The sequence below is a fragment of the Panthera tigris genome, chromosome D2 (assembly GCF_018350195.1).
Source record: "Panthera tigris isolate Pti1 chromosome D2, P.tigris_Pti1_mat1.1, whole genome shotgun sequence".
Lineage (NCBI taxonomy): Eukaryota > Metazoa > Chordata > Mammalia > Carnivora > Felidae > Panthera > Panthera tigris.
Genome location: NC_056670.1, coordinates 85,670,366 through 85,697,964, shown reverse-complemented (window position 1 = coordinate 85,697,964; position 27,599 = coordinate 85,670,366). Strand labels below are relative to the sequence as shown.

The 27,599-nt window shown below is 61.5% G+C and overlaps 1 protein-coding gene across 1 annotated transcript in view; it reads right to left on the bottom strand.

Moving 5' to 3' along the window:
• Positions 1-27,599, bottom strand: part of JAKMIP3 (Janus kinase and microtubule interacting protein 3) — a 114,393-nt gene that overhangs the window by 25,974 nt on the left and 60,820 nt on the right. Inside the window, 14 exon segments of the mRNA XM_042959864.1 lie at positions 637-702; positions 5,591-5,644; positions 5,724-5,822; positions 6,849-6,947; positions 9,436-9,498; positions 11,071-11,154; positions 12,915-13,043; positions 13,940-14,068; positions 15,823-15,882; positions 16,662-16,697; positions 19,156-19,287; positions 20,124-20,270; positions 20,819-20,938; positions 22,356-22,571. Of these exon segments, the coding sequence (XP_042815798.1) occupies positions 637-702; positions 5,591-5,644; positions 5,724-5,822; positions 6,849-6,947; positions 9,436-9,498; positions 11,071-11,154; positions 12,915-13,043; positions 13,940-14,068; positions 15,823-15,882; positions 16,662-16,697; positions 19,156-19,287; positions 20,124-20,270; positions 20,819-20,938; positions 22,356-22,571 (1,434 nt within the window).

The window sequence follows — 27,599 nt, the reverse complement described above, 5'->3', positions numbered from 1 at the left end:
CCTAGGAGCAGGGGTCGGGTTGGCACCGTGCGCTCCGCGTGCCCAGCGTCCAGACACCCCCACTTCGCCTCCAGGAAGTCTGTGCCCCACTTCTCCAGGGAGGGGAGGGGAGGGTCGTTGGCAGGGGTTCGGCGGGAAGATACACCCGAGAGCTCAGCCGGAGGACGTTCTCCCCCAGTCCCATGCCCCCTGGAGCCCGACTTGCCGGGACTCCCTCTCCCCTCCCTGCCGGAGGCCCCGGGGGGTGGGTGCTGACGGCCGGCCCGCCAGGCAGGCTCTGGCTGGGGGGTGGGGGCCCAGGTGGGCCGGGCAGCACCCAGGGGAGGGTCCCCGTGGGGTGAACAGAAAGCAAATGGTACACAGACCCACGACACTGCCTGGTCCTTGGGGAGGAAACTGAGGCAGAGTCGGCCTTGACTCAAAGTCTGGCGGATGTGTGATGTGCATGCACGTGTGGTGGGCGCTGACCGGCGTGTTGCCAGACCTCCCAAGGTGGACGGGGTTAACGGCCTCCCCACCCCCAGCCCAGAAGCCCCTCCTCCAAGGACAGCATCCTCTCTGAGCTCTGAGCACAGAGAGAGAGGCCTTCGGGGCCCAGCCCTGTCCCAAGAGCATCCACACGGGTGCTATGGTTACCTTTTCGGCCAAGGTCAGGACCGTCCTAGCTTGTATGACGACCACTTGCTCCTCGTTGGTCAGATTCTGCACCCAAAGCAGACACGTGTGCAGTCAGGGGCAGCGCTTTCAGAGGTGCCCAGACTGAAATAATGAGGTGGGGGGGCAAATGGGGGTGCCAGGTGCAGTGTGGGTAGGTGAATGGGGGTGCCTGGTGGGGGGTATGAGGAAGGGGATGAATGGGGGTGACCAGTGGGATGTATGAGGAGGGAGGTGAATGGGGGTGCTGGGTGGGGGGTGAATGGGGGTGTCTGGTGGGGGGGGTAAGAGGAGCGGGATAAATGGGGATGCCAGGTGGGGGGAATGGGGATGCCCAGTGGGGGGTGAATGAGAGTGACCAGTGGGAGGTACGAGGAGGGAGGTGAATGGGGGTGCTGGGTGGGGGGTGAATAGGGGTGCCCAGTGGGGGGTATGAGGAGGGGGATGAATGGGGGTGTGCCAGGTCGGGAGGATGGGGGTACCCAGCGGGGGGGTGAATGGGAGTGACCAGTAGGGGGTACAATGAGGGAGGTGAATGGGGGTGCTGGGTGGGGGGTGAATGGGGGTGAGGGTAGGAGGTGAATGGGGGTGCCCGGTGGAGGGGTATGAGGAGGGGGATGAATGGGGGTGCCAGGTGGGGGGGATGGGGGTGCCCAGTGGGGAGTGAATGGGAGTGACCAGTGGGGGGGTACGAGGAGGGAGGTGAATGGGGGTGAGGGTAGGAGGTGAATGGGGGTGCCCGGTGGGGGGGTACAAGGAGGGGATGAATGGGGGTGCCAGGTGGGGGGGATAGGGGTGCCCAGTGGGGGGTGAATGGGAGTGACCAGTGGGGGGGTACGAGGAGGGAGGTGAATGGGGATGAGGGTAGGAGGTGAATGGGGTGCCCGGTTGGGGGGTACAAGGAGGGGGATGAATGGGGGTGCCAGGTGGGGGGGATGGGGGTGCCCAGTGGGGAGTGAATGGGAGTGACCAGTGGGGGGGTACGAGGAGGGAGGTGAATGGGGATGCTGGGTGGGGGGTGAATGGGGGTGAGGGTAGGAGGTGAATGGGGGTGCCCGGTGGGGGTACGAGGAGGGGGATGAATGGGGTTGCCAGGTGGGGAAATGGGGGTGCCCACTGGGGGGTGAATGGGGTGACCTGTGAGGGGTATGAGGAGGGAAGTGAATGGGGGTGCTGGGTGGGGGGTGAATGGGGGTGCCTAGTGGGGAGGTAAGAGGAGGGGATGAATGGGGATGCCAGGTGGGGGGAATGGGGGTGCCCAGTCGGGGGTGAATGGGAGTGACCAGTGGGGGGTATGAGGAGGGAGGTGAATGGGGGTGCTGGGTGGGGGGTGAATGGGGCATCGGTGAGGGGTGCAGGTAGGGGGTGACTGGGGGAGCCGGTGGGGAGGGGTGAATTGGGGTTCCTGGTGGGGGTGAGTAGGGGTGCCAGGAGCGGGACTGATGGAGAAGCACAGGGGACTGGGGTCACCTCTAAGGTCACTTTTTCTGAAATTGTCTCCTGGGGTCTTCAACCCCTCTACTCCTGACCCTGGGGACTCCGAGGTGCTTCTCTATTCTGTCCCCTCTGTCCTCCGTTGCTGGTGACCAGGACACTGTAAGTAGCCAGCTGAGGCAGAGGCGGGGGTGGGGGGGTAGCATAACACGGGCAGCGGCAACACACGTGTCCCCGCCGATCCCGTCCGCGTCTTTGTTGAAAGCCAGCTGCCGCATGTGCAGCCCGCGTTACTATTATTAAAACACCGCCTGGACGTGCGGGGTGAACACCGGACACTCATGGCTACGAAATGGTGTCCACCCCTCCCTGGTTCTTTGTCTTTTTCTGCTCAGCGTATTCATGCCTCTTCCCAAGGGGCCACCTGGGTGCTCCTTCTGGGCGAGTCTGGCTTTGGGGCCAATGAGCGTCCTCGGAGGCTACAGGCGTTTCACTCACTCGGACCCTGACTCCCACCTGCAGCAGCACCGGGGCAGAGCAGGAGCTGGACCGTCCCCACTGCGGGGCCCAATGTGCGGGACAGCCGTGGGTGCGGAGGGGAAGCAGAGACCAGAGCAGGGCAGAGGCTGCTGGGATCACTGAGCCGGACGACAGCCCCCTACAGCCTGGAACGCCCCTGACTCAGGGTCAGTCTGTTGAGAAAGCCCTCCCAAGGGCAGGGGTCTCTCACCATCCTCTACCCCAGCAGCAGTCAGCAAAGGGGGGGCCGGTGACCAGGTGCCATAGGCGCAGAGCAAGCTGTGTCCTTGGGTCACAGTGACCCCGACTCGGCACGGAGCCGGGCTGGGCAGACGCTCCTCACACCCCCTGCTCTCGGGGAAGCTGGCCAGGCGCCCGTGCACGCCCTCCTCCCAAGACAGGAACCGGGGAAGGCTGAGCAAGGGGCTTCAGGGAGATCCTACCAGGACATGGTTATGCTGGGGGCTGAAGGGCCTGCAGCGTCCCATCGGGTGAGCAGCCCGGCCAGGAGGTGACCCCATCCCCAGGCCCCAACCTCAGCCAGGTGCCATCTGCTCCGCCTTCCCGGGGTGACCCATCTCTCTGCGGTCCAGGTACAGCAGTGGCGAGTGGTGCCGCCCACCAGGGAGGGTGGGGATCCACTCGGCCCCTGCCAGCCTCTGCTCAACTCCAAGGGCCCCGACTCTTGAGCAAACCGAGGTCTGGGGTTCAGGCACCCACGCAGCCGGTCTGGAGGCTGCGAGCTTCTCGGAGGTGGACTGTGCCAAGCAGCCACAGCACGAGTATGTCCTGGCTGTGACCGTAGCAGGGGCCAGGCTGTCCTTGTCACCTGCTTCAGGTGCCAGGCCACTCTGAGCTCCAGGAATGGATCTGTGGGCTCAGGCTCCATGGGGCACAGTCTTGGGTCACGAAGTGTGTGTGAAGTGTGCCCATATGCTCAACTGTGACCACCTGAAGGGATGTCCTCCGACCCACTGGCAGGAACTGCCATGGTCTCCCCACAGTCACCTGAGCATAAATCTGAAGGTGTATCCTCTAGGCCCCAATAGCCTCTGTCCCCATACTCTGAGGCCACTTGATGGCCCCATGGCTGTCCTGCCTCCTGGTGCTCTTGAGTAGGCAGCTACAGGGTTGGGGAGGGGCCCTGGACTGAACTGGACAGAGGTAGGCTGAACCTACACCAGCTCTGTGACCCTGAACAAGTGTCCTCTTGGGCCTCAGTTTCTCCAGCTGTGAATCGAAAGGTTAACCAATATGGTTCCCAAGAGCCTGTGATGGGGCCTGGCAACTCGGGACCGGACCCCATCCTTGCCACGAGCTGAGGCCTCAACGACCTACAGCCGAGATGGGTCTGGGGGAGGGCCAAATACAGCCAGCGGAGCCTCCCTTCCCAAGTGAAGGGGGGCCAAGGACAGAAGGGTTCTTGTCGACACAGGGCCCTGTACACGTCACAGCTGCTGGGAAGAACAACTAGCCCCAGGAATATGCGTGAGTGCCTGGGTTTGGATGTGTGTGCCTGAGTATGTGTGGGTGTGTTTACACGCATTTGTTTTTGCGTTTTTCTCTTTCCGCTTCATGCAGTGCGCTAATTTGACTAAGTGCCTTGCTTTTTCTCAAGAGCAGTGACCAGGATGGGGAAACCAAGGTGTCTTAGGATTAGCCATAGACTGTACGATTATTGGTATACCTTGGAGGAGGAAAAGTTCTGGGTGGTGAGTGAGGCTGCCTTCTAGCACAGCTGAACTGCTCATTGGACAGGGGACTCAATGAGCGCAGAATGATGGATAAAGGGCAGATAGAAGATGGGTGGGTGGATGGGTGGGTGGAGGGATGGGTGGGTGGATGGATGGGTGGGTGGAGGGATGGGTGGAGGGATGGGTGGATGGGTGGAGGGATGGGTGGAGGGATGGGTGGGTGGAGGGATGGGTGGGTAGATGAATGGGTAGATAGATGGATGCATGGATGGGTGGGTGGAGGGATGGGTGGATGGGTGGAGGGATGGGTGGATGGGTGGAGGGATGGGTGGAGGGATGGGTGGGTGGATGGATGGGTGGGTGGAGGGATGGGTGGAGGGATGGGTGGGTGGATGGGTGGATGGGTGGAGGGATGGGTGGATGGGTGGAGGGATGGGTGGAGGGATGGGTGGAGGGATGGGTGGATGGATATGGGTGGGAGGATAGAGGGAGGGGTGGGTGGGTGGATGGGTGGATGGGTGGGTGGATGGGTGGATGGGTGGAGGGATGGGTGGATGGGTGGAGGGATGGGTGGATGGGTGGAGGGATGGGTGGAGGGATGGGTGGATGGATATGGGTGGGTGGGTAGAGGGAGGGGTGGGTGGGTGGATGGATGGATGGGTGGGTGGATGGAGTACGGGTGGATGGATAAGTGGAGGATAGAGGATGGAGGGAAGGAGTAAAGATGGATAGACGAATGGAGGGATGACAGACAGAGGATAGAGGGTGGAGGGAGGGATGCATGGAGGGTGGGATGAAGGGGTCCAGTCACTCAGTAATTAGTATTCTTCCAGGAGTTTGCCGTAGAAATTGAAACTGTCTCCTCAATAAGATTTGCAGATTATAAATGGTGCCTGCCCCTCTCCCAAAACCAAGGAGATGGGAACCCCTACGAGTCTCGGCTATCTAAGCTACAGGAAGGAGCTGCAGAGTATCAAGGGTACGGAGAGGGTTCCAGAAACAGAGAAAACACTAGCCAGAAGCACCACTGCCAGAGGGGACGGTGTGCAGGCGGAGGCCCCCCCACCCAGCAGAGCACAGAGCCGAGCTCCGTGTCTCTGGCTGCTAGGCACCACCCGGCCGGACGCGGGGACAACATGAGAAAGGGGCCGCCCCAAGCGCTATGGCCTCAGGGAGGGTGCGGGCGGGCAGGGCAGCTGACTCACGGGGCCCCTGACCCCGGGGGGCTGACGGGGGTGGTGGCTCGCATGAGGAGGCATGCACAAGTCAGGAGAGCGACATACACTTACGGCGTTATCCCCCAGGATGTCCAGCTGCTTCATCAGCTCCGCGACCAGGATGTCCTAGAAAGACAGACGTGCTGGGGTGAGCGCCAGCCTGGTGGGCAGCACGGGGTGCAGGGCGAGGGGGCGGGGGGCTTACCGTCACGCCTTCCGCTTCGCAGTAGGCCTGGAGGGGGCTCTTCCCTTCCGCGAACGGGGTGTGGTGGAGGTTGATGGCGGGCGACTTCCTCTCCCTTTCCTAGGACAGAAAGCGGGAGGCTGGCGCGGAGCTGTGCCGGGGACCCGCAAATAGGGTCCACGTTTGTGAAACGAAGCCCCAAGGGCGGCAGGCGACCCCTGTGCAGACAGACGCTGGCGGAGAAGGGAGCTCCCGGCCCAGACAGGCCCTGGGGATCCGGCTCAGCTCCCTGCCCCCCGGTCACCACCCCCGCTGGCGACCTGCCGTCCACCGTGAACTCCAGGGCTGTCGGGAGCCTCAGGGAGCGGGTCCTCCACAGGCCGACCGCAGCGAGCCCCTGGGGACCCCCATCTTCTCACAGTATCGTACAAAGTGTGGTCGCTCCCACCAGCGAGGGTCATGCCCTCGTCATCACCAAAGGTCCCAACGGTGACCAGGACTGAGGAGGGGGCCCCCAAGGGGTGTGTAGGCGGCCAGCAGGGCAAACACCAGTCCAGATCACTTCCTCACGCCTCACAGGTGGACCGTGCCCCCAGCTGCCTTCACGGGGAGGAGTGACAGTGGCAGGTGAAGGCAGCAATGTGGCCGTCCACACGTGGCTGGCCCTTTCCCCGAGGGAGCCTTGCTCCAGCTCCCTCCGCTGCAGGAGGCCAGGGTCATGGCAGAGGACAGACAAAGGGCGCCTGGTCACCATGTGGCACCCAGCTGCCTGCACTCAGGGGCTTAAATGAGCAAGAAGGAAACATTGGCCGGGCTGACCACTGTGGTCAGGCGTGTGGCCCCCACAGCACAATGAGGCACAGCCATGATTGTCCAGCCCCCACGGGTCTAGAAGCAGACACTCATGTTTCATTCTTTCGGGGTACGTTTTGTCCTTGTTTCCTCCATGGTTCCCCACGCAGAGAGAAGCCCCCTTTCCAGCCCTCCCTCTTGGGGTCATGAACAAAAGCTCAGGTCAGGAAGGCCAAGTGACCGGACAACAGGCCTCCCTCCGTCCACGGCTGGTGGCCTGTGCCCCTTGTGCCCACCCCGGCTCTGCAGGCTGGTGGCCTGTGCCCTGGCGCCCGCGCCCGCCCTGAGACACACCTCCAGCTCCAGGATCCGGAACTCTAGCAGCTCGTTCTGGTCTCTGGCATCCTGGACCTCGTGTCTTAACCGACCCTCTTCCGTCTCCATTTGCTTGATCTGTAAAATAAAAGGCAGATGAGATGCCTGAGGTCACAGGTCAACTCCCCAGCTGTCCTGACAGCTGCTGGCTCTCTGTGGGGACAGCTGACCCACCCCAGTGCCCAGAGCCCTCACTCCAGCTGGAGTCCATGTGGGCCCATCCTAGTGAGACAGGGTTGAGTCTCCAGCCGTTGGTTAATCAGGATGGGGGGACGCAGGGGCAGATCAGGGGGCGAGGAGCCCCGAGAGCCCGGAGCTCGGCCTGGCCATCTGAGCAGAGATGGGGAAGGGAAGGGACCCATCAAGGGAAGAGACGGCAAGATGTCCCTGTATGACAGTGCTCCTTAGAGCCCAGGCTGGCCCAGAAGCAATGGAAGGGCCATGAGCCATCACTGCCTGACCCCCTCCAGAGCTAAGTTTACTAATTAGGAGGTTGTTTAAACAGAATCAGAAACATGCACGGCCCATGCCCTCCCAAGGGTGAGTGCCACGCATCCTGGGGCACTCGGCCTTGTGAACACAGGAGAGGGTGTTCCAGAAGGGTGTCCGCTGCGGGCGGGGGACTCGGCCCATCCCCCGAACTGAGTTTGGGGAACCGAATGCCCTGCTGGGATGCTCGGGGGTGGGTGGAGAGATGGTTCCAGGGGATCAGCACCCAGCAAGGGAGCCGTGCATTCAGGGGCAGGGCCTTATCACAGTGCATGTGTCACAGCTGAGGCCGTGGGGGAGCACCCACAGGCCAAGAATGTGACCCCACATCCATGGTAGCCAGAGAAAAGTACAGGTTTGAAGTGTGCACAGTGTTTGCACATGGACATTGTGCATGTGTGTGTTTAAATGTGCACGTGTATGTATTGCGTGCATATGAGTGTGTAAGTATGTAAGAAGTATTTAAATGTATGCATACAAATGTGTGTGCACAGAAGCATATATGAGAAGAGTGAGTACAGGAGTACAATGAGTATGTATGTGTGCACACAAGCATGTAGGTATTTTTGTGCACACACAAGCATTTACGTGTGCGCAAGTGTTATGTGTACAAGGGAGTATTTAAGTGTGCACAGTGGTTAAATGTGCTCATGGGTGTGTATGCAAGAACATTTAAGTGTGCATGTGTGTTTGCATGCACATGAGTGAGTGTGCACGTGCATGTTTAAGGGCACATAAGATTTTAGTGTGCACGTGAACGTTATGTGTGCACACAAGCATTTCCATGCACACACGTGTTTACGTGTGCAGGTGAGCACCAGAGAAGGTGAGCACAGCTGTCCTGATTTAAGATACAAGCGGGAAGCACGTAGGTGTCACTCACTGTTCAAGACATAATACCCAAAGCACAGCCCCGTGTGGGACTGACGGCTTCAGGCGGGGCGGGCGACTGAACTGGGACCCACGGCCTTGGTCTGGGGGCTGCTGGTCTGTGGGAAGCACCGTCGAGGATGTGGCCCTGAGGCTCATGAGGACACCCTAGTCTGGCTCTTCTCGGTAAGGGCGGCGGATGCCACGGAAAGTCCTTGGCCCAGGGCGAGGGCTGTGGCTGGGAGGGACGGGCCACAACGGCACCGTCACGTAGGCATGACGATGGCGGGGCTGCCGGAGCCAACTGTAAGCCCCGATGGCCTTTCTGCCTCTGAACATGTAGCTCCGGCTCCCACCCCGTTCCGAGCCACCTGCTACAGCACTCTGGGCCTTACCCACTGGGGACGGTCCCCAGCTGCCCAGGTGTCATCTGACGAACCATGTACAGTCCTCGGCCTGTAGTGCTGTGGGTCCCTCCCTGAACCGGCCCCAAGAACGGGCTGGATCAGAGAGGTGGTGATGTAGGCGGAGGTGCCCACGAACGGACGTCTCACGTCCAGGGACAAGGGGAAGCCAGGCAGCTCCTGGGAGGAGCTCAGGCCACTAACAGGCACTGGCCAGCTGTGCACCGTGTTTCCTGACCAGTCACATAATGTCTTCCAGCCAAAAAGCCCCAGTCTGGAGGCAGGGTGACAGGGACGACAGCATTTTGGAGCCTCCTGTTAGCCACAGCCAGGAGAGCCCATGGCCACGGCCACAGCCACTGCCAGGGAAGCTTTGGTTACGTCACACGCCCTCACAGTTGCGCGGTGGTGACAGAAACTGAAGCCCAGCTCCTGGGGACCCTGAAAGGACCTCTTCCCGGAATACAGTGTCCTGGCTCAACAAGGCTTCTGAATGGGGTGACTCCAGTGGTTTTGAAAGGACAACTCTTCCACAGAGCCTGCCTGGCCCTCGCCAACCACAGAGCCCATCCGTGGGACAGAACAGGAGCCCAGACGCAGCTCTACACGCACGGCTCACCGTCTCCAGGAGGTGGAGGGGGCGGCCTCCCGGGAGTGAGCCACCAGCAGGCCCGGCGAGGGGGCGGCCACGGAGGCTCTGCCGAGCGACCCCCCGCCCCCCCACCCCCAACCCAGCAGCGCTGGCCGCACACGCCCGGGAGCACAGGGGAGGCGGCCAGAGGGCCGGACGGCCACAGACATACCTTCTCCACGAGCTCTTGGTTCCTTCGATACAAAGCTTGCTTCTCTTCAATCCACTTCATGTCCTTGGACGCAGAATCAAATTGGAGAAACAGATTCGCCACAGGGTTAATCTCAAAGTCAGCATTTAAATCACAATTCAGCAGAACAGAGGATCCGACCAAAGGACTCAACACCCAGCTTCTGACATGACCACCCGGGACGGCTCATTCGCACAGCTAATGAACACCTCTGATTTCACCCTGTATCTCCTGGGAGGGGCCCGGACAGAGCAGACGGGGGCAGCCCCGCTTCAGGCGGACCTCTCGCGCCCCCACGTGGACAGCACTCCCAGCCAGGCACCAGCGGCACGTGGTACCATGTGGACGTCACGGGTCCGGGGACCCTGACTGGAGCGGCGGGAGCCAGGTTCCCTCGACGGGATGGGAGGGGGGCGCCCGGTCCATCTCACTCTTGGACACTCAGACGGAGGCATTTGTGCAACAGTGAGAGACGTGTGTGGCCGTCCTGCGGACCCCGCCCCAGGGTCAGGCCCTGGGGGAAGCACAAGGTCTCTGGTGCGCCCCCTGCCCCCTGCCCCCACAGCGTTTCCAGTCAGGTGTCAGGAGGAAGGCCTATTGCCCCAGCTTCTTTCCAGCAAAGTCATCTTCGAAGCTTGAAAGATTTATCTCAGCAGATGAAAGGCAGCGTTGTCTTTTCTCCTTCTTCTCCTTCTCCTTCTTCTCCTTCTTCTTCTTCTTTTTCTTCTTCTTCTTCCTCCCCCTCCTCCCCCTCCTCCCCTTCCTCCTGTCCCTCCCTCTCCTCCTCCTCCTCCTCATCCTCCTTGTGTCCCAGATACCACCACTGCTCCTATCCAGCATGGCGTGGGGCCCAGGGATCTCACTCTCGAAGTCCAGGCAGGGTCCGTGAGGACTGTGCGCAGCTCGGCTCCAGAACGCCGTTCCTGCAGCCTAAGTGTGCCGTGGCCCCGGGCGGAGATGTGGTGGCCGTGGTGGGGCGCGAGCCAGTCTGGCGCTGAAGCCTGGCCGCGTGCTCAGGCAGGGGCACTCACAGTGTGGCCCCGGTGTCACTCAGGCCCTCCTCTTGTCCGGCCGGCCGTCCACCCGGCAGTTAACACGTCGAGGACCGCCGTGGGTCTGCACGGGACTCGGTGCTGGGCCAGGCACCTCCCAGGCAGACCCTCCCAGCCCTACGTGGACGTCGTCCAGCCGCATCGTGGCTCCACCTGGAGCTGTGCCATCCAGCAGGTCACAGGCCCGTGGCCAGGGCGGGAGGATGCCCTCCCGCGGGGTTCGAAGAGCCCCGAGGTGGTGAGGGAGTGAGTGACAACCTCCAGGGGCCTGAAATCCTGGCCCCGAGCTGGGGGAGAGACGGGGCCCACCCAGACCAAGCCCAGAGAGGCCACGCACTCTCGGCCGGGCACGTGCCCGCCCCGTCAAGGCTGCTGTCTCCTTCCTCTGGATACAGATTCCTTCCAGTTTTCACATTTTTGATTGAGGTGTGAGTCTTTAGTGCGCAGCCAATAACTTTCACCTGCACGCGCGCACACGGGCCGCCGCCCTCCCCAGGAGTCCGTGCCCCTCAGGCTCCCTCCGACCCCCTGGAGCCCCCCAGGGACCCGGGCTCCACACACCCACCTGTCCCTGCTCAGCCAGGGTCTGCTCGAGATCCTCTATCCGCGTCTGGGCCCTCTGCACCTCTGCTTGGAGCTGCTCACGGGTCTGTAGGACGGGAGGAGACATACATCCAACTTTCTCTAAAAGCCAGGACATACCCACAGGGACAGAGAGTCTCAGCGACCTTCTGGCTTCTGCCTCCGCCACCTCTGCTACCGGAGAAGAGGCCGTTCTCCCCTTTGCAAGGAGTGCTCAGCACCGAGGGAAGAACTCTGAGGCTGGTTTGAAGCAGGCGACCTCACTTAGACCACAGGGACGGCCTGCAGACTGGCTCTGAGAGCGTGCTGGTGGAAGGAAGTCTGTTCACAGGATCGAACAGCTGATGGGCTGGGCCGGGCGCGGCCCAGGGGGGCTGGTTCCAGTCTCGAGGGCGACAGTGAGGACACTGGCAGGGCTTGGCCATCTGCCCAGCAGGGACCAGACGCCCTTCCCTTCCCTTCCCTTCCCGCACAGGCGCCCTCTGCCGGTCCTGGCTTCACGTGGATTCTGCTTGCTGACTTCACTCACTTTCTCCCCCCGGGGCCCCCTGTGGAAGCCCACTCTCACTGCCCTGGTGCATGCAAGGCCCCCGAGGGTCCAAACCGCCCTCCTGGGAGTTCATGCGCACTCGTGAGGTCCAAGCTATAGGGCACTCCATTCTTCTGGTGCTCCTGCTCCCCGGGGAACAGCCTCCAGGGCAGATAGATGAGGGCACAGGGTCAGGGGTCCCTCAGCTTGGGGAGGGCAGGGTATCCCCTGGCCGGGCCCTGGGTGCCTCTCCTCATGACATCGGTGGACCCAGGCTCTCCCTCCCCCGTCCCCTCCTCTGGCCTCTGCTCTCCATCCGCAGAGATGAAAGTGAAGCTGGCCGGGGTCCTAGCTAGTCCCCACCCGATTCCCTGGAGGCCCAGGGGCTCTCCAGGCAGCCAGGACATATACGGTCTAGGGGAGGGGACCCCGCTGACACTGCGCCCTGGTTCGAAGACGTCCATGCTCAGCCGGCCAGCCAGAGTTGCAGAAATGGCTAAGTGGTGTTGTCCCGTGTGGCTGGGGACAGAGCTGGCCCCCAGGCCCCACAGCAGCAGGGCAGGAGACCCACAGGGACGAAGCTTATCTCTCTATGCTGGGCATGCCCTCTGAGCCCCGGCAGAGCAGGCCACGCATCAGGCACGGGGGTAAAGGGGGTTTGGGGGAGGGCGGCAGGACACAGCCCCCCACCACGGCCTCCCCTGGCGGCCGGCAAGGGCACCTGCCTTTGGCAGATGGACCATGGGTACCTGGCCCAGGGTCCAGGGAAGCAGGGGCAGGAGGAGACACCACCTGCTCCCGGCTGGGCCTGCCTGGCGAGGCTCAGGGGAAAGGGGGGCACGGCGTCCGAGCTCAGCGTTTACCGGACAAACAAATAATCTTGGCTTGTTTCAAGAACCGAGCTGCGATGCCGGGCCTCCTCCGGCTCTGGGCCTCAGTTACGGGGAGGCCCCAGGAGCGCCACCAGCAGGTTGGCCAGGAAGCCGACTTTACCTTGTCCGCCAACTGCAGTGCCCAGAGGGACAAACCCGGCTCTCCCGGGGGGCCACCGCTCACACCTGTGCCCGGGGCTGCCCTGGGGTCCCACCCGCGGCCGGCCAACGGCCGGCGCCACTTCCCAAACACGGGCTCCCGACGGCCTCGGCGAGCATCGCCGGGCCCGACAATAACCGCGGGACGTGGGAGAGGACTTGGCCCGGAAGGCGAAGCGATGCCAGTGTCCCTGCCAAGGCCGGGGGGTCAAGCGGGGAGGAGCCCCGGCGGGAGCCGGAACGTCGTGGAGTAGAAGTCAGTTAGACCTTAACTTCTCGCTCTGCGTCCAGCGTCCCTCCGACCTGCTCCTGCAGCAAGGCGTAGGCTCGCTGCAGGGCCTGGTACTCCATGGTCAGCTGCCGGAACCTCAGCTCCGTCTCCTCCTTGGCCACGCCCTGGAGAGGTGCACGGAGACACGCTGTTACCCGGGGACCCGGGGAGGTGAGCCCGGAGCCCCCAGGGACAAAGGCCCAGCGGGCTGCACTGAGGCCAGGGTGAGCCTCAGGGGCCGGGAGCCCGGCCAGGGCCTCAGCTGGGGCCCCCCTGCGGGCCAGGTGAGCGCTGGGCCCGAGAAGGCGGTTCCTCCCCACCCCACCGCACAGCTCAGGCTCCCTTCCCACGGCCATCCCCAAATGTCTTCCGGCCGCAAGGACACCCGGTGCCCCTGGGAAAAGGCGGGGGGCTGCGGCTGCCTTGGCGGGGCCCCAGCGGACCCCGAAGTGTTTGCTGCTCCAAGGAGAACACCCCGGTCTGCTGTGGGAGGGTGGCTGTGTCTGAGAGTGACCGGAGCCCGGCCCCTGCTCCTTATCCCCGGGGCCACTGGCAGCAGCTGGGCTACCATAGCTTAGGTCTCTACGTGGGTCGGTGGCCATGGGGCCACCTGCCCGGATCTGCCAGGGGAGGCCTGGCTCCTGGCCCGAGTGCCCCTGGACAGGTCCGTGGACCGCCTGCCACTACGTGTCCTTCAGCCACAGGGGCCAGGTGGGTCAGACCAAACCCAGCACGGGCTTCCTGCCACGTGAGGGGGCTCAGATGTCCGCCTGCGTATGAGGGCAGTTCTTTCCGGAAGGAGGATTGGGCAGGACAGGCTGGCTGGGCTTTTATCAAAGACAGGGCTGCTCCTCGTTGTTTTGTTGCTTTGATGTACGTCTCGGCGTGGCCCAGACCCCAGGGCAGCCTGCGAGAGGGCAGGGGTGCAGGCAGCCAGGGAGAGGCACGTGGCCCTCCTTGCCAGGTCCCTGGACCCCCGGAGCCCTGCCCCGGCCCGTGCAGAGGCCCCGTGGGACGCTACCTCATCCAGGTCATCGTCGGGGGTGCACGGGGTCTGGTCCGTCCTGTCCGTTTGGTAAGAGACAGAGGAGCCATCAGATTCCAGGGAAGCCTCTTCGTCGTATCCAAAGAACGTCTCCACCACAACCGGCTTCTGACCAAGAGGGACCGGGTTAATCCACACACGGACCCGTGTGCCCTCCCCACCCCGTGTCCACTCTATCCAAGTCCCTCCTGTCAGTGTCCCTGGCGCTCTCCCAGATACAGGCCCAGACAGTCCCAGGAGCTCCCCGCGCCCTCCTTCTGCTGAGTCCCCAATGGGGCCCTTCACAGTCAGGCTCATGAGGGTCACCGGTCACTAAGGCTGGAGGGCGCCGTGGCCGATGCTCCCTGCCTTCACCATCCCGTCCTCGGCTGCTGAACCTGTCCTGCACGTTGAGGGCTCCTGGCCTTTATCCCAGTTGCCCGGATTCTCCCCACTCCTGCCTCACGGAAGCCCAGGGAGCAGGGGGGCCTGGCGGAGAGCAACAGGTCCACTCTTACCACTGCACTCCCGGGCTCCCAGGCCTCCAGAAAAATCTCTAAATACTCTGCCATAATCCCAAAGATAGAGACCCCCAAACCCTCTCCCTCCTCCCATGGGCCTTTCTGGGGGCCAGAAAAGCCAGCATTTGTGCCTAAGGAATATCTCACAGCCTGTGTGAGGAACGACCACTGAGCATTCAAAAGCCAAACGAGAAAACACTCATTTTGTAGAAAGCAGCGCACAAGTTACTTCCTTGAGGCTATCTCCTGAATCTCCTTTTTTAAAATTAATTAGTTAATTTATTTGTTTTTGAGACAGAGTGAGCACAAGTGAGGGAGGGGCAGAGAGAGAGAGCGAGACACAGACTCAGAAGCAGGTTCCAGGCTCTGAGCTGTCAGCACAGAGCCCAACATAGGGCTCGAACCCACAAGCTGTGAGATCATGACCTGAGCCAAAGTCGGACGCTTGACCCACTGAGCCCCCCAGGTGCCCCCTCTCCTGAATCTCCTCTAATAAAAAGCACACATTTATTGAAAAAGGTCGTGCTTCCAATTCCCTACGGGCGCAGGCATGCCTGGGAGGGACCTGTGTGGGGCCAGCAGACAGGTGCTGCAGCCTGCAGTGCTGGCCGGGGACCATGTGGTGACGAGGCAGGCCTGTGGACTCCAGCGCAAGAGGGAATTCTAACTCCGAGCTGGCAGAGGAAGGTCAGGGTCCAAGGCTAGCCCCTCCTCCTTGCCGTCAGAAAGCATATCTTCTCTGGGAAAGTTAAAAGCAACAAGGTAGGATTTCTAAATTTAAAATTATAATCATTGTATTGATTTGGGTTCATTTTGGTGATTGTACAGTAATGATTTTTAAAAACAATTGGGGCGCCTGGGTGGCTCAGTCGGTTAAGTGTGTGTGTGACTCTTAATTTCGGCTCAGGTCAAGATCTCATGATTTGTCAGTTCAAGCCCAGCATCAGGCCCTGCACTGACAATGTAGAGCCTGCGTGGAATTCTCTCTCCCTCTCTCTCTGCCCCTCCTCTGCTTGTGCTCTCTCTCTCTCAAAATAAATAAACTTAAAAAAATAATAGAATTATTAGGGCACCTGCGTGACGCAACCTGATGAGCATCTGACTCTTGGTTTCTGCTCAGGTCCTGATCCCAGGGTCGTGGGATCGAGCCCCGCATTGGGTTCCACTGCTTAAGATCCTCTCTTCCTCCGCCCCTCCCCTGCTCGTGCACTCTTTCTCTCAAAACAAATAAATAAACATTAATAAAAAGGAAATAATAAAATTATCTTCTTTTCACCTCCAGAGAGAAACTCACTCCTGTTAAGTGGCTTTTAAAAACACGCATTTTGTGTGTGCACACGTCAGTGCTGTCTCCTTTACCTTGGGGAGTTTCGCCATTTTCTTTCTTTGCTTTCGAAATCTTAAAAGCTTATCTCGCTCCTGCAAAAACCAGTGGAAGAGATTTTGTGAGTGGTTGAGCAGCTCAGTTAATGTTCCCGCGAGGTCATCCGAACGGACTTGCAGAGCGCTTTCTGGATGGGCACGCTGTATGCTCATGAACACACGGCCCCGCTCAGGGAGGACCATCACGCTGCAGGTGCTGATGCCCTGTGGCTTCCGCTTGGGCTGAAGTGAGTGACGGCCCACGTTGGGGGGGGCCCTCGCCCCACCCTGCTCAGGGTGCAAAGCCTCCTTCAGAGTGTGCGGGGGGGGGGGGGGTAGGGGTAGGGGGCGGGCTCTGAGCAGCACGCACACCGGAACCGGAACCGGCAGGCACGGTGGCCCAGCCCTGCTCCGCACTGTCTGAGCAGGTGTCTGGAAAACGGCAGCCCTGCACAGGTGGAGACGGATCCTGCAGAGACAAAAATCCCGTTTCTCCCCAGGGAGCTACACTGTGTTTCCGTGGCCCTGACCACGCGCCAGCCACACTTAGACTGCTGGACCACGCCGGCGGGGGAGAAACCCGTGGGGGTGCGGTGCCCCAGGGACGGCAAAGCTGGGTGCCGGCTCCTGCAGGCATCACCAAAGGCCATGTGGGGCACCTATCTGACCCTAATGGATGGGCTTCTCGGCCACTGCTGCAAAGCCTTTGGGCAGGTAGCAAGTGCTGTGTGGGCACAGCCACCTTTGTCTGGACTGGAAGGAGCCACCAGCACCAGGGGTCCCAGGGACAAGTGCCCTGGAAAATGGGCGTGGATGTAGGAGAGAGAATTACTTACCAGCACACTCTTCACGTAGCCGGCAGTTTCGAGGGTCTAGGGGGAGAACAGCATGTTAGAGAACTGGGGGCCCAGACCTGCTCCTGCGGGAGACCCCGAGCCTGCTGGCTGCCCCAATTCCCACTGCCTGGAGAGGGAGCATGTGACTTGGCCCTCGCGGTCCTTTCTCCCTCCCAAGCTGACCTCCCAAGGGCACCGTGAACCTGCAGAAGTGCCCAGGGGCCCTCAGCTCAGGGCTGAGGTCCTGTCACCTTCCTTTCAGAAACTGAAGTAATGTACAATTGTAATCGACCAAGATTTCTTCCTTTTCCTATATTCCCCCGTAGATTCTCATTATCGTGGGCATCGACGGTCACTGTGTGCTTGAATAAAGAGGTCAGCTCTCAGGCACGGCCAGAGGAGCCTGTGTTGGGGGGACGCCATCCTGCAGCCCGCAGTGGGCAACTTCCTGCTACTCTGGAAGCAACTTACGTTGCTTGGGGCAACTGGCCTTGGGGCGCCCGGATGGCTCAGTCCATGGAGCATGGGACTCTTGATCTCAAGGTCTTGAGTTCAAACCCCACGATTGGCATAGAGCTTACTAAAAAAACCAGGAACAAAAAAAACAAAAACAAACAAAAAAAAAACAAGCCAGGCCAGGCCAGCACTTCTGGGCCACAAGCCACACCAGCAAGAGACAATGCTGTCCCTTCGGATGCCCCTGGAGGTCACAGAATGACCAAGGCCACTTGCTCTGAACAGATCTGAATGGACCCCAACAAGAAGCAGAAGGCCCCCAAGCAGGGTAATTGGAGGGGTCTGATGCAGGACTATTTGCAAAACTGTACTGGGGCTGTAGGGGCCACAGGGATAGGGCAGTGTAGCAGGCTGGATGGGCCCCCCTCCCCGGGAATGCCCAGAACCTGGCTCTGGACCTTATCTGGAATAGCGCCTTTGCAGGTGCGTTTGAGTCAGGGCTCTGGAGGTGAGACCATCCCGGATTAGGGTGGGCAGGTGTCCTCAGGAGAGAAGAGAACGGGAGGGACACAGAGAGCAGGCCCCGCGGAGACAGGCGGAGCTCAGAGAGAGGAAACGTGGTGATAAACGGACCCCGCCCTGGCGCTCCCTGAAGCAGCGGGGCCCTGCCTGCACCTTAACTGGATTCTGGCCTTCAGACGGAGAAGCGTGCTAGCCCCCAGGTGTGCTGCTCTGTCCCGGGGTCCCAGGAGCTAACACTGCGGCACTGCTGCCTTTGAAACCTCGGGTCTAAAGCGAGGAGGGGACCACGCAGTTTTAGCGCTGGGGCCTGACAGCGGGGCCCCTAGGGAGGGCCGGGAGGACTCCCCTGCTGGGTTCCCCAATACAAGGATCCTGTGGGAGGGGAGGGGCCAAGGGAGGGAGGAGGGGGAGGGGCCCAGGGAAAGAGGCGGGGCCTATGAGGACAGGGGCTGAGGGAGGAAGGAGGGGAGGGACCGAAAGGAGGAGGGGAAGGGTCGAGGAAAAGAGAAGGAGAGGGGTTGAGGGAGGAAGGAAGGAAAGGGCGGAGAGAGAGAGGAGGGGCCTATGGAGGAAAGAGGGGAGGGACCGAAGGGAGGAGGAGGGCAGGGGCCGACTGAGGGAGGAGGAGAGGGGGCCCAGGGAAAGAGGAGGGGCCGAGGGAGGGAGGGGAGGGGCCTAGGGAGAGAGGCGGGGCCTAGGGAGCCGGGAGCGGAGGGACCGGAGGGGGGAGGGGAGGGGCCGAGGGAGGAGGAGGGGAGGTGCCCAGGGAAAGAGGGGGGGAGGGGCCCAGGGAAAGAGGAGGGGGCTAGGAGGACGGGAGGGGAGGGGCTGAGGGAGGAAGGAGGGGAGGGACCAAAGGGAGGAGGAGGGGAGGGGCCGAGGGAAGAAGGAAGGGAAGAGCCCAAGGAGAAAGGACGGGCCTAGGGAGACGGGAGGGAAGGGGCCGAGGAAGGGAGGAGAAGAACCGAGGGAAGGAGGAGGGGAGGGACCGAGGGGAGGGGGGAGGGGAGGAGCCCAGGGAGAGAGGAGGGGCCTAGGGAACGGAGGGGTGTGATTGTGGGAGTAGAGGGGTGGGGCAGAGAGAAAAAGAAAGAGTGAAAGGGAGGGGCCAAGGGAGACGGGAGGGGTGGAGGGGAGGGGCTGATAAGCTGTAGGGGCGGGGCAGAGGGAGGGGAGGGGAGGGCAGGGTCGAGGGGAGGGGCTGGAGGAGGGAGAGGTGGGGCCGAAGAAGATGAGAAGGGTGGGGCCCAGGGAGGAGGGAGTGGAAAGGGCTTAGAGGTTGTGGGGGGGGGAAGGGGCGGAGAGGGAAAGGACGAGAAGGGAGGGGATGAGGGGAGGGGCGGAAGGATAAGGGGAGGGGCGGAGGGATAAGGGGAGGGGCGGAGGGATAAGGGAGGGACAGGACCCGAGGGAGATACGAGGGGGCGGGGCCGAGGGCGATGGGGAGGGCGGAGGCTGGAGGGCACAGTGGTGGCGCGGCGGGACGCGAGTGCCCCGCGGAGGGGACGCTGGGCACCTTAGAAAGCTCGTCTATGAGGTTCTGCTGCTCCACAATTTGAAGTTTCAAGAAGTCAACTTCTCTTTCGTCCTGACTTTGATCCAGGTCGTTTAAGGAGCTGGGTCTCCTTATGATCCCGGCTTTTTGTCTCTGCAAAGCCAAGCAGACCGCGGCGGTGGATGAGGGGTCGACCCGGCGACGGGGGAACGGGGTCTTCTTTGCCAGCGGGCACGCGCAGCCCGTCTGCTGGGGGACAGGGGCCCCTCTGCTCGGGCCTCGGGGCAGCGGGCTGCAGGGCCCTGGGGACACGCGCGGGGCGAGTCTGCACCCCAGGACGCGACGGCGTGGGCGGCCTGCCATCCCTCACCCGCCGCCTCTTCCCAGCTCAGCGCGGGAAGAAGGCATTTCTGCAGCCGGGTGCTGAGGACACCCCGCTCCCGAACGTCGTACTGAGTTAATTACTCTTTGGCTAAACTCTCGCCCGCGACCTCTGGGGCCTTTGGGACGGAAGGGACGCAGGAGACACCGGCTAACCATCCCACACTCCGTGGATGTGCAGGAGTGAGCCTCCCCCAACGCGGGGTCTGCGGGGTGCTGCTCGGCCGACTCCTTCCCCTCTACTCAGGCGTTCTGGGACTCTCCCCATCTGTGCCCGAGAGTTTTCAGAGTGAGAACAGGCGCAGTCCAAGGTCCTCGTGTTACACCCGGCAGCAGGCCTGGGGCTCGGGCGGGACTTGCTCAGTGACTCCCCTGCCCGGTTCCCCCAGGCGGGCGCCCAGGACCGCTCCCCAGCAGTGCTCGGACCTCCTCTCGCAGCCAGCAGGCCTGGGCCGGGTCCTGGCCCCACAGCGTATGGGAGGCCCGCGGCCCGCGGGGATCTTGGTATCCAGCCTTGCTTGCTGTGAGCAGTGGGGGAGCTTGTCGCTAGCTGCTGGTGAGCTCTCGAGCAATCCCGCTGGCCTGACGGACCAGCCAGGGCCCCTTACCATTTCTATGTTCTCCTGCGTGACAAATTTTAGCTTGTTTTCCATCCGACGCAAAGTGTGGGACAGATCTTCATTCTTCCGAGTGAGACGCTTGTTTTTATCCAACAACGGTTTGTACTGACTCTCAGCTTCTCTTAAGCGCTTTAACTGAAAGACACGACACGATTTTAAGTGTGACATGGGACCAACAGTCCCTGAACAGAGTCGGCAAACCGACCAGAATACGCTTTGGCCACAGTGGAGGGAAACAGTCCGGGGCCAAGGCTCTATTTTGCCAATTAGAGCTGCAGTAAACTCGCCCGCCCGTGACCCCTCGGGGCTCTCCGAGAAGCTCACCCTCAGACACAATCACCTGGAAATTTCAGGGCCTGTTAGGACTAATCGTGATGGCTCCACCTAGGGGTGAGGACCTCACTCATCCCAGATGACACACAGGACTGAGGGTACTTTTGCTCAGTAATGAGAAACCGGGATCAACCAACCAGTGCCTGAGGCCCGCATCTGCCCCGCCCCCCGCCCCCCCCCCCCCCCCGGTTTTGTTCATAAAGCTTTATTGGAACAGCCAAGAGGCCTTACGCAAGCGCTGCCCTTGGAACTATCGCTCCTCCTCTCCAAAAGGAATTTTGGAAGTGGGCGCCCCCTGCCCCTCCCCCACACCGCAGCCATAGACCCGCAGGGCCCAGACCCCCACTCACCAGCTCATTCCTTTCTTCCGACAGCAAGGCATTTCGGTCCTCCAGCTTCCGAATGATCGCGCTCAGCTCTGCAATTTTAAGTTGGAAGCGCCGAGCGTCCTTTTCATCCAACTGCTGTTCCTAAAACAAAAATCACTGCAAATAACTGTCCACAGACACAGACGTGAAAACCTCCGCAATCCCAACACACCATGGAAAACAAAGCGGTTCCGCGTCACGAGCGCCCGTGACTCCAAATGGCGGGTGGGCGGGTGCGGACCGACCCCCCGGGGCAGGTGACTGCTGGCTCCACCGCCGGGGCCACCGCAAGCCTCGCAATGGGGACAGAAGGAAAGAGCAGAAATGTCCAGGGGCGTGCAGAGGTGTAAGGCAGGCAAGGGCGTGCAAATGCAGGCACCACAGGCGTGGCTGCTCCCGGCCGCGCTGGGGGCTGCTGGCCACGGCTCAGGGGGGGTCCGCCCTGCGCCTGTTTCCCCCCCCCCTCCCCCGCAATGTGACCTGAGCACAGGAAAAGAAGTTCAGCTGAAGGCTTGCAAAGGGCGGTTTCCCAAGAAGTGTGCTCCCTCACATGGAGGTTCTAAAAGGTCACTTTTGAAACGTCTGGAACCTCATTCAAAAATCGGTGAAAACATTTTGATCCAGTTTCAAAATCTCTCTGGAGTTGACTGCAATCTATCGAGTGCCAGAGCAGGATTTAATTCAGTTAAGCCATTTATAATAAGATTATAAAAAATCATTTTCTATTCTTAAAATGTCGCTGTCCTCGGGCTGGCTCAGCTCAAACATTTTGTCCTCGGAGCAAACAAATGCATGTCCAGGAAGGACTGAGGAAGGGTTCCTCATTCAGCAGGTGCAGGAGAGGCTAGGGAGCAGGCCCAGCAGGACCCGCATTGAGGGTCCATGGAATTTAGATTCCCCACCCCCCCATCCCAGATTTCCCAGAACCACTCCAGAGGGCTCTGAATGAGGAGCAGTGATGACGAATGAATGATGTCACGGCCCTGCGGCTGCTGGCTGCCCCCACGCTGTCACAGCAGGCCGAAGAGGAGCAGAAAGGTGGCATGGTCACACAAAAAGCGGGTGAGGGGTGACTGGTGGGGATGTGGGCGAGTAAGGAGCCAGGAGCCCGTGCGCTCGGAGATGGCCTCATCCCGCTAGCCCGGGGCCGGAACCAGCACCAGCAAGCAAGGGCCCTGAGCCACCGGGGGATCCCGGCAACTGCAGGTGGGCTCCAGCTGGAAGCCTGAAGCCTTGGGGGTCCACGGGAGGGTGATCAAGTGACGGCCAGTGCTGTGTCACGTTAGCAAGGAAGGAAGTCTGTTTGCCCTCCCAGCCAAGCCAGAGAAGCCGAAGGGTCCGGGGTCTGGCTGGTGGGCTGCAGATATGGTCAGTCCCCGGGGCAGGAGGTTCTGGTTCTGGACTCTGGACCTAGGCTCTCAACTCCCTGGGGAGCTGCCAGAGCAGGGCCACATAGCTACGTGCAGCGGTGTCTGTCTGTGACTCTGGATCACCAGGCAAAGCGTGGGGAGGTGCTTACAGGGCTTCCCGAGTGGTCTGAGGCGTCTCCTGCACCGCCTGCGTAAGGAAGTTCCCGCCTGGGGCTGCCCAGGTGCCGATCAGCCTCTTTGACCTGGGACAGCTGCTCATCTAAAGCCTCTTTTTGGAGCTGCAGTCTCTGAGCATGCCCGGCTTGAACCCCTAACTCTCTCTCCAGCACGAAGACTGCTCTGTCTTTAAATTTTATCTCCTCCATCTACAAGGAGAACAGAACACAATCACACAGGCAGGCAGAGTACAGATCTGCAGTTACCATAGAAACAGATGGAGCAGAGCTACGAACAAGCATCGGGAGGGTCCCCACAGCAGCAGCCCCGCCAGCGTCTCCCGGCTCTGAGACCGGAAGGAAGCAAAGCGGGTAGCCCTGGACCGAGAGCCCCACCGCTCAGGCCGCAGCGGGACTCCCCCGTCCCGGGCGGGGCTCTGCTCTGCTGGGTCAGTCCGAGCTCGTGCAACTGACACACACTCCTTCCCAGACTCCGTGCAGCCCTCCCAGCCTCCCTGTGCAGCCCTCCCAGCCTCCCTGTGCAGCCCTCCCAGCCTCCCTGTGCTCTGGCAGGACCACTCTCCTGGGTGCTGGCCTGCAGGGGCTCCTAGGCGGCACCGGGGGCTGGCATTGTCTGGCAGGTCCACGAGGCCCCCTCCAGCTCCGTGTTGGGCATGGCAGGGGGATTCCCCGGGTTCCCTGAACCCCATCAGTAGGGGTTGTGAGCAGCAAGGTCCGTCTGCACACAGGCAGGCTGTGGACACGAGAAGCAGAGCTCCTCGCTGCCTCTTTCCTCCCCTCTCTGAGGGGCACTCGGCCCAGAAGGGGCTGGAGCCCACACGCTTATCCTGCCTCCAGCCTCTCCTTGCTCCGAGGCGTGGACGGAAGCCCAGCTGCTGCCCCACTGTCTGCGGGCAAAGCTGCATTTGTAATTAATCTTGCTTTGAACCAAAGCTTGGAGGAGAGGGGTCTCTGGACAAGTAGGTTCCAGCCTGGAGAACAGGAGCCTCTGATCTGGCCAGGCCTCCACGTGCCCTCGGGCTCCTGGCTGTGAGGGGCCCGCAGGCCTCCCCACTGTCGCGAGAGCGCTCAGCCCCCCACAGCAGCCACCTGCCCCCGAGGCCCTCGTCCGGGCTGCCAAAGGGCGGGAGGCGGGACAGACCCCACTGCTACCCATTCTTCAGACCCAGTTTAAAACATATTTTCAAAACAGAATAGGATAGGACCCCTCGATGCTTCACTTGCTGTTTTAGGCTAAATAAGCTAATAAATCAGCCATCTGCTGAAGTCAGCTTAGAAACAAAGCGATGAGATGTCTAATTAGCCCAGATCACAGCATTCACAGGCAAGCGATGAACTGAACAGAATAAAAGGAATCCTTAATTGCCAACTTCCCATTCACTCAGGCACACAGAAATGCGGAAAGAGGCAACACACTCAATTAGTGAAAACAAAGGGGCCAGGAAAATAAAATCATATTAATAAGCAGCTGTATTCTGGGTCTGACGTTTACACTCACACACGGATACTTCAGAAACCGTTTTTCTTTCATAGAAAACAAGAAGATAAGAGTCTCTACACAAAGATCCCACTTAAATGAGGTGTTTAAGCCGACGGTTTGGACCAAAACGCAGACCTCCCTGAGAAGTCACCCGTGCAGGTCACGTGCTGCAGCCAAGGGAGGGGGTCCCCCCACAAAGGGAATTCGAGGAAACGTGCGCTCGCAGAGGGGCACGATTTCACTTTTGAAAGGGGGGGAAGTCACTTTACGGCCAGTGAAACGTGGAACGTGGGGTTCTGCACGTTCTGTGCTCAGTCTCCGTTGGCAGGAGATGCCGAGGCCACGCTTCCACCCAGAAAGCCCACTGGTGGAGGGGAGCCTGGGCGCTCGGTGCAGATGCCAGGTGAGACACAGAAAGAGCTTTGCCGGGTCATGTGGGGCCCGCCCCTCACTTCTAGGAGCGGTTTCCGACTTGGGGCACATACTCAAATACAACACCCAGCCAGGCCAGGGAAGCGGGGGTGGGCGGTGCAGGAGGTGGGGGGCTGCACCCCTCCTCCCCCTGAGGCACCCCCTTGCCCTCACCCCCCCCCACAGCCCCAGGAGCTCCCACACCTCCAACCCTCCACACCCCCACGCTGCCATCTCCCCACACCCCTCCCCCTCCCCTTACCCCCAGGAGCTCCCCATGCCCAACCCTGCACTCCCTCTCTCCAAGTTACAGAAGGTGGATGGAAACCAGGGGAAGCCCTTGGGAGGGTGGGTCCCCGGGGAAGGGGTGCGCGGGAGGATGCTGAGGCCAGAAGGGCCCTTGTGGAGGGTGGGGGGAGACCTGCACCGCCTGACGCCCCCCTCCCCCCCTCTGCAGGACAGAGCAGGCTCGGCTGGGATGCACAGAACCAGAACCGCCAGGTGGAGCCTGGGAGCCCGCATTTAAAAGCACGCCAGCTGACTGCGGGGCAGGCACGGTAGAGCCTCCGTCCCTCGGTGCCAAGCGCCAGCCCCAGCACCCTCGTGGCCGCTCCCACCTGGGAACCACAGCGAGGGACCCTGAGGGGTGGCCTTCCGTCAGGACCCTCCCTGGCCTTGCACCTGCTCCAGGGAGGAACCCTCCCCACAGAGCAAAGAAGCCAGCGAACGAACGTTCTTTGGCAGCGTCTGGCCCTGGCGGCTGGAATTCTCCGTCACCCACCTTGCCTAGGACCCAGCCGGGGGGCTGTGACGCAGTGTCGCCTCTGTGTTTGCAAACGTCCCCTCTGAAAGCTCACTCCTGCCCAGACCCTGCCAGGCTCCGCCAGAGTCGGCCTCTCGCACACTGCCGCCAGTCTGTGTCTCCGTGGGAACCAAGGCGAGCGGGCCCCTTCCCCCAGCGAGCAGCGCTCCAGGAGAACGTGGTCTCCTTTCACAGCGATCTTTTCTGGGGCTTGATCACTGCTCCAGACCCTGGGTGGGGAGGGGACGACGCCTCGCAGACTTCTGTGAGAAAGCCAGAATCGGATTTTGCCTCTCCTTGTCTGGCTTTATGGAACTTCTAGTAACTGACTGAGCGTGTGAATGACTGACGTGTGCCGTGCCAGACAGACATCCCTCCCGGGTTCAGTAGTCACGCGCGGCAGGAGAGTCCACGAGGCTGCCCCGGGGGCCCAGCGCCTCACCCGCTCCCCGCCCAGCACAGCCCTGAACAAACTGACTCTGTCTTGGGGGGAAATGCGACCAGGATCCCGCCCCCCCTGACCTGGCTGCTGCAGGGGCACTGTGGGACAGGAGTTGGCTCTAGCACCTTCTGAAGCTCCAGGCTCCTCTTCTGTGAGATCAAGGGGCCCCTGCAGGCCTGGGCCTCACCAGGAAGGTTCTCAACCCACAGTTACCTCCTGAAATCCACCCCCAGCCCCCGCCCTGGGCAATCTGATATGTGTCCCTGGAGCCACACCTCTGGTCCCTCGGGTGACGGGAGCAAGGTGAGGGCGTGGCTGAGTCCCGACCTCATGGTGTCTCCTACCCCTGGAGCTCCGTGTCCCAGCCCTGCCCTGGCTCTGTCTGCGGTGTGCTTGTGGTCACCCTGCCCGTGTCCTGGCTTCCCTCCAGGTGGCTTCTCTTTGACGCCTCTGTGACCCCCACAGGGCGCCACACCTCCAGCCGGGACTTAGGGTCTTCGGGTCAAGACAGGGACTTAACTGTCACAGACTCTGCTCTGCTCCAAGCCAAGCTGTAGCCCTGCTGCTGGGGCCCCACCACACCAGGGTGGCCCCAGGCCAGATGGCCACGGACAGCCACGGCCTCCCTTCAGCACCCAGAGCCACGTTCCAGAGGACACGAGGGCTGGAGGTGGGGCAAGGGGGCAGTGGCCAGGCCCGGGTGCCAGCGAGTGTGAGTAGGTAGCTGCAGGGGACCCCCTGGCTTTGGGGGTCGTCCTGGTCTTTACAAAGTGGCCACCACCACTTGCTGAAATCCACTCCCTCCCAGCTCCCTCCCTCCCCCAGCCGGCCTGCTAGTGAGACCTGCCCCAGGGTGTGGGGGTGGGGGGAACTCAGGCCCCAGGTTTGCCACCAGCAGAGTCCTCAGCAGAGCCCCCCTTGTTCAGGGCGTCTGCCACGCGTGGAACATCGTCACCATAGAACTCCGCGCGCGCTCCCGAGCGTCCTGGGCAGGGTGCCCGCAGCCGCAGCGCCCCGTCCCAGGACCGGCCCTGCTCAGCCACCAGCATGTCTGTCCACAGACCTGTGCAAGGCTCCCGGCCGCTCTCACACACCCTGGTCCCAGCGCCAGCCCTGGGGCCGCACACCAGACGGAGGTTTCTCCCGCGGGCCGGCGCTGCCTTGGGCACCGGCTGCCCCCTGGCCTTCTGGGGCCTCCACACCTGCATCCCAGGCCCTGAGAAGCCGTGCCACACCCCGCAACGGGCCGGGGCCGTAGCCAGAGCCACAGCAAACTCCACCTGACGCTGTTAAGGAAGTAAGATTGTCAAGGATCGTCAGCATCGGGGCCTTTCCACGGGGGCAGCCCTGAAAGATCCGGCCACCGTTGCCCTGGGCCGACACCGCGAGCCTCTACGCACCCAGAGCTACGCTGTCCTGGGACTGGGGTCATGTCCTCCCTCCTTGCCAGGGCCCGGGAGGCTGCCGTCCTCCCCCTGGACCAAGGGGCCTGGCCGTGCACTGTGCCTCCGGGCTGGGCCCCACCTCTAGACAGCCCCCAGCTGGCCCGTCCCTCAAGCCAGGACCTTTCCCAGACCCACCCTGGTCTGCTGGGCACAGGCGCCTTGGGCCTCCTCCCTCCACCTGTGTTCCACCCTCCTCCCAGCCCCACTGTGGGCGCCTTGTCCAAAAACGTCCCCAGGTCACCCGTTGCCAGCCAAGGCTGCCCCCAACCCCCCAGGCTGGACACCACACTCGGCCGCACCCTTGCACCAGCCACACCAGCTCTCGTTCACGTTGTACTTTGGACATATCTGCACACCTGGGCCTGGGGTGGGGGGGGTCTTTGGGCCGTTTGATGACTGAGCGCAGACATTCGCCCGAGAGACAGTGGGTGCTCCAAATGCTGCTATCTACAGACACATGCACGGTTCCTGTCCCCAGGGCTGCAAGGGAGCTTTGCCAGGCAGGGACACAGATCTCTTCAGATCAAATCCTCGTGTGAGTTGGTGGCAACATTTTATTTGTTTCCTCATGAATAAATAGGTAGGATTTTTGCCGTGTGTTCACTGTACCCTTTAACAGTTTGGGCATAAGCAGGGA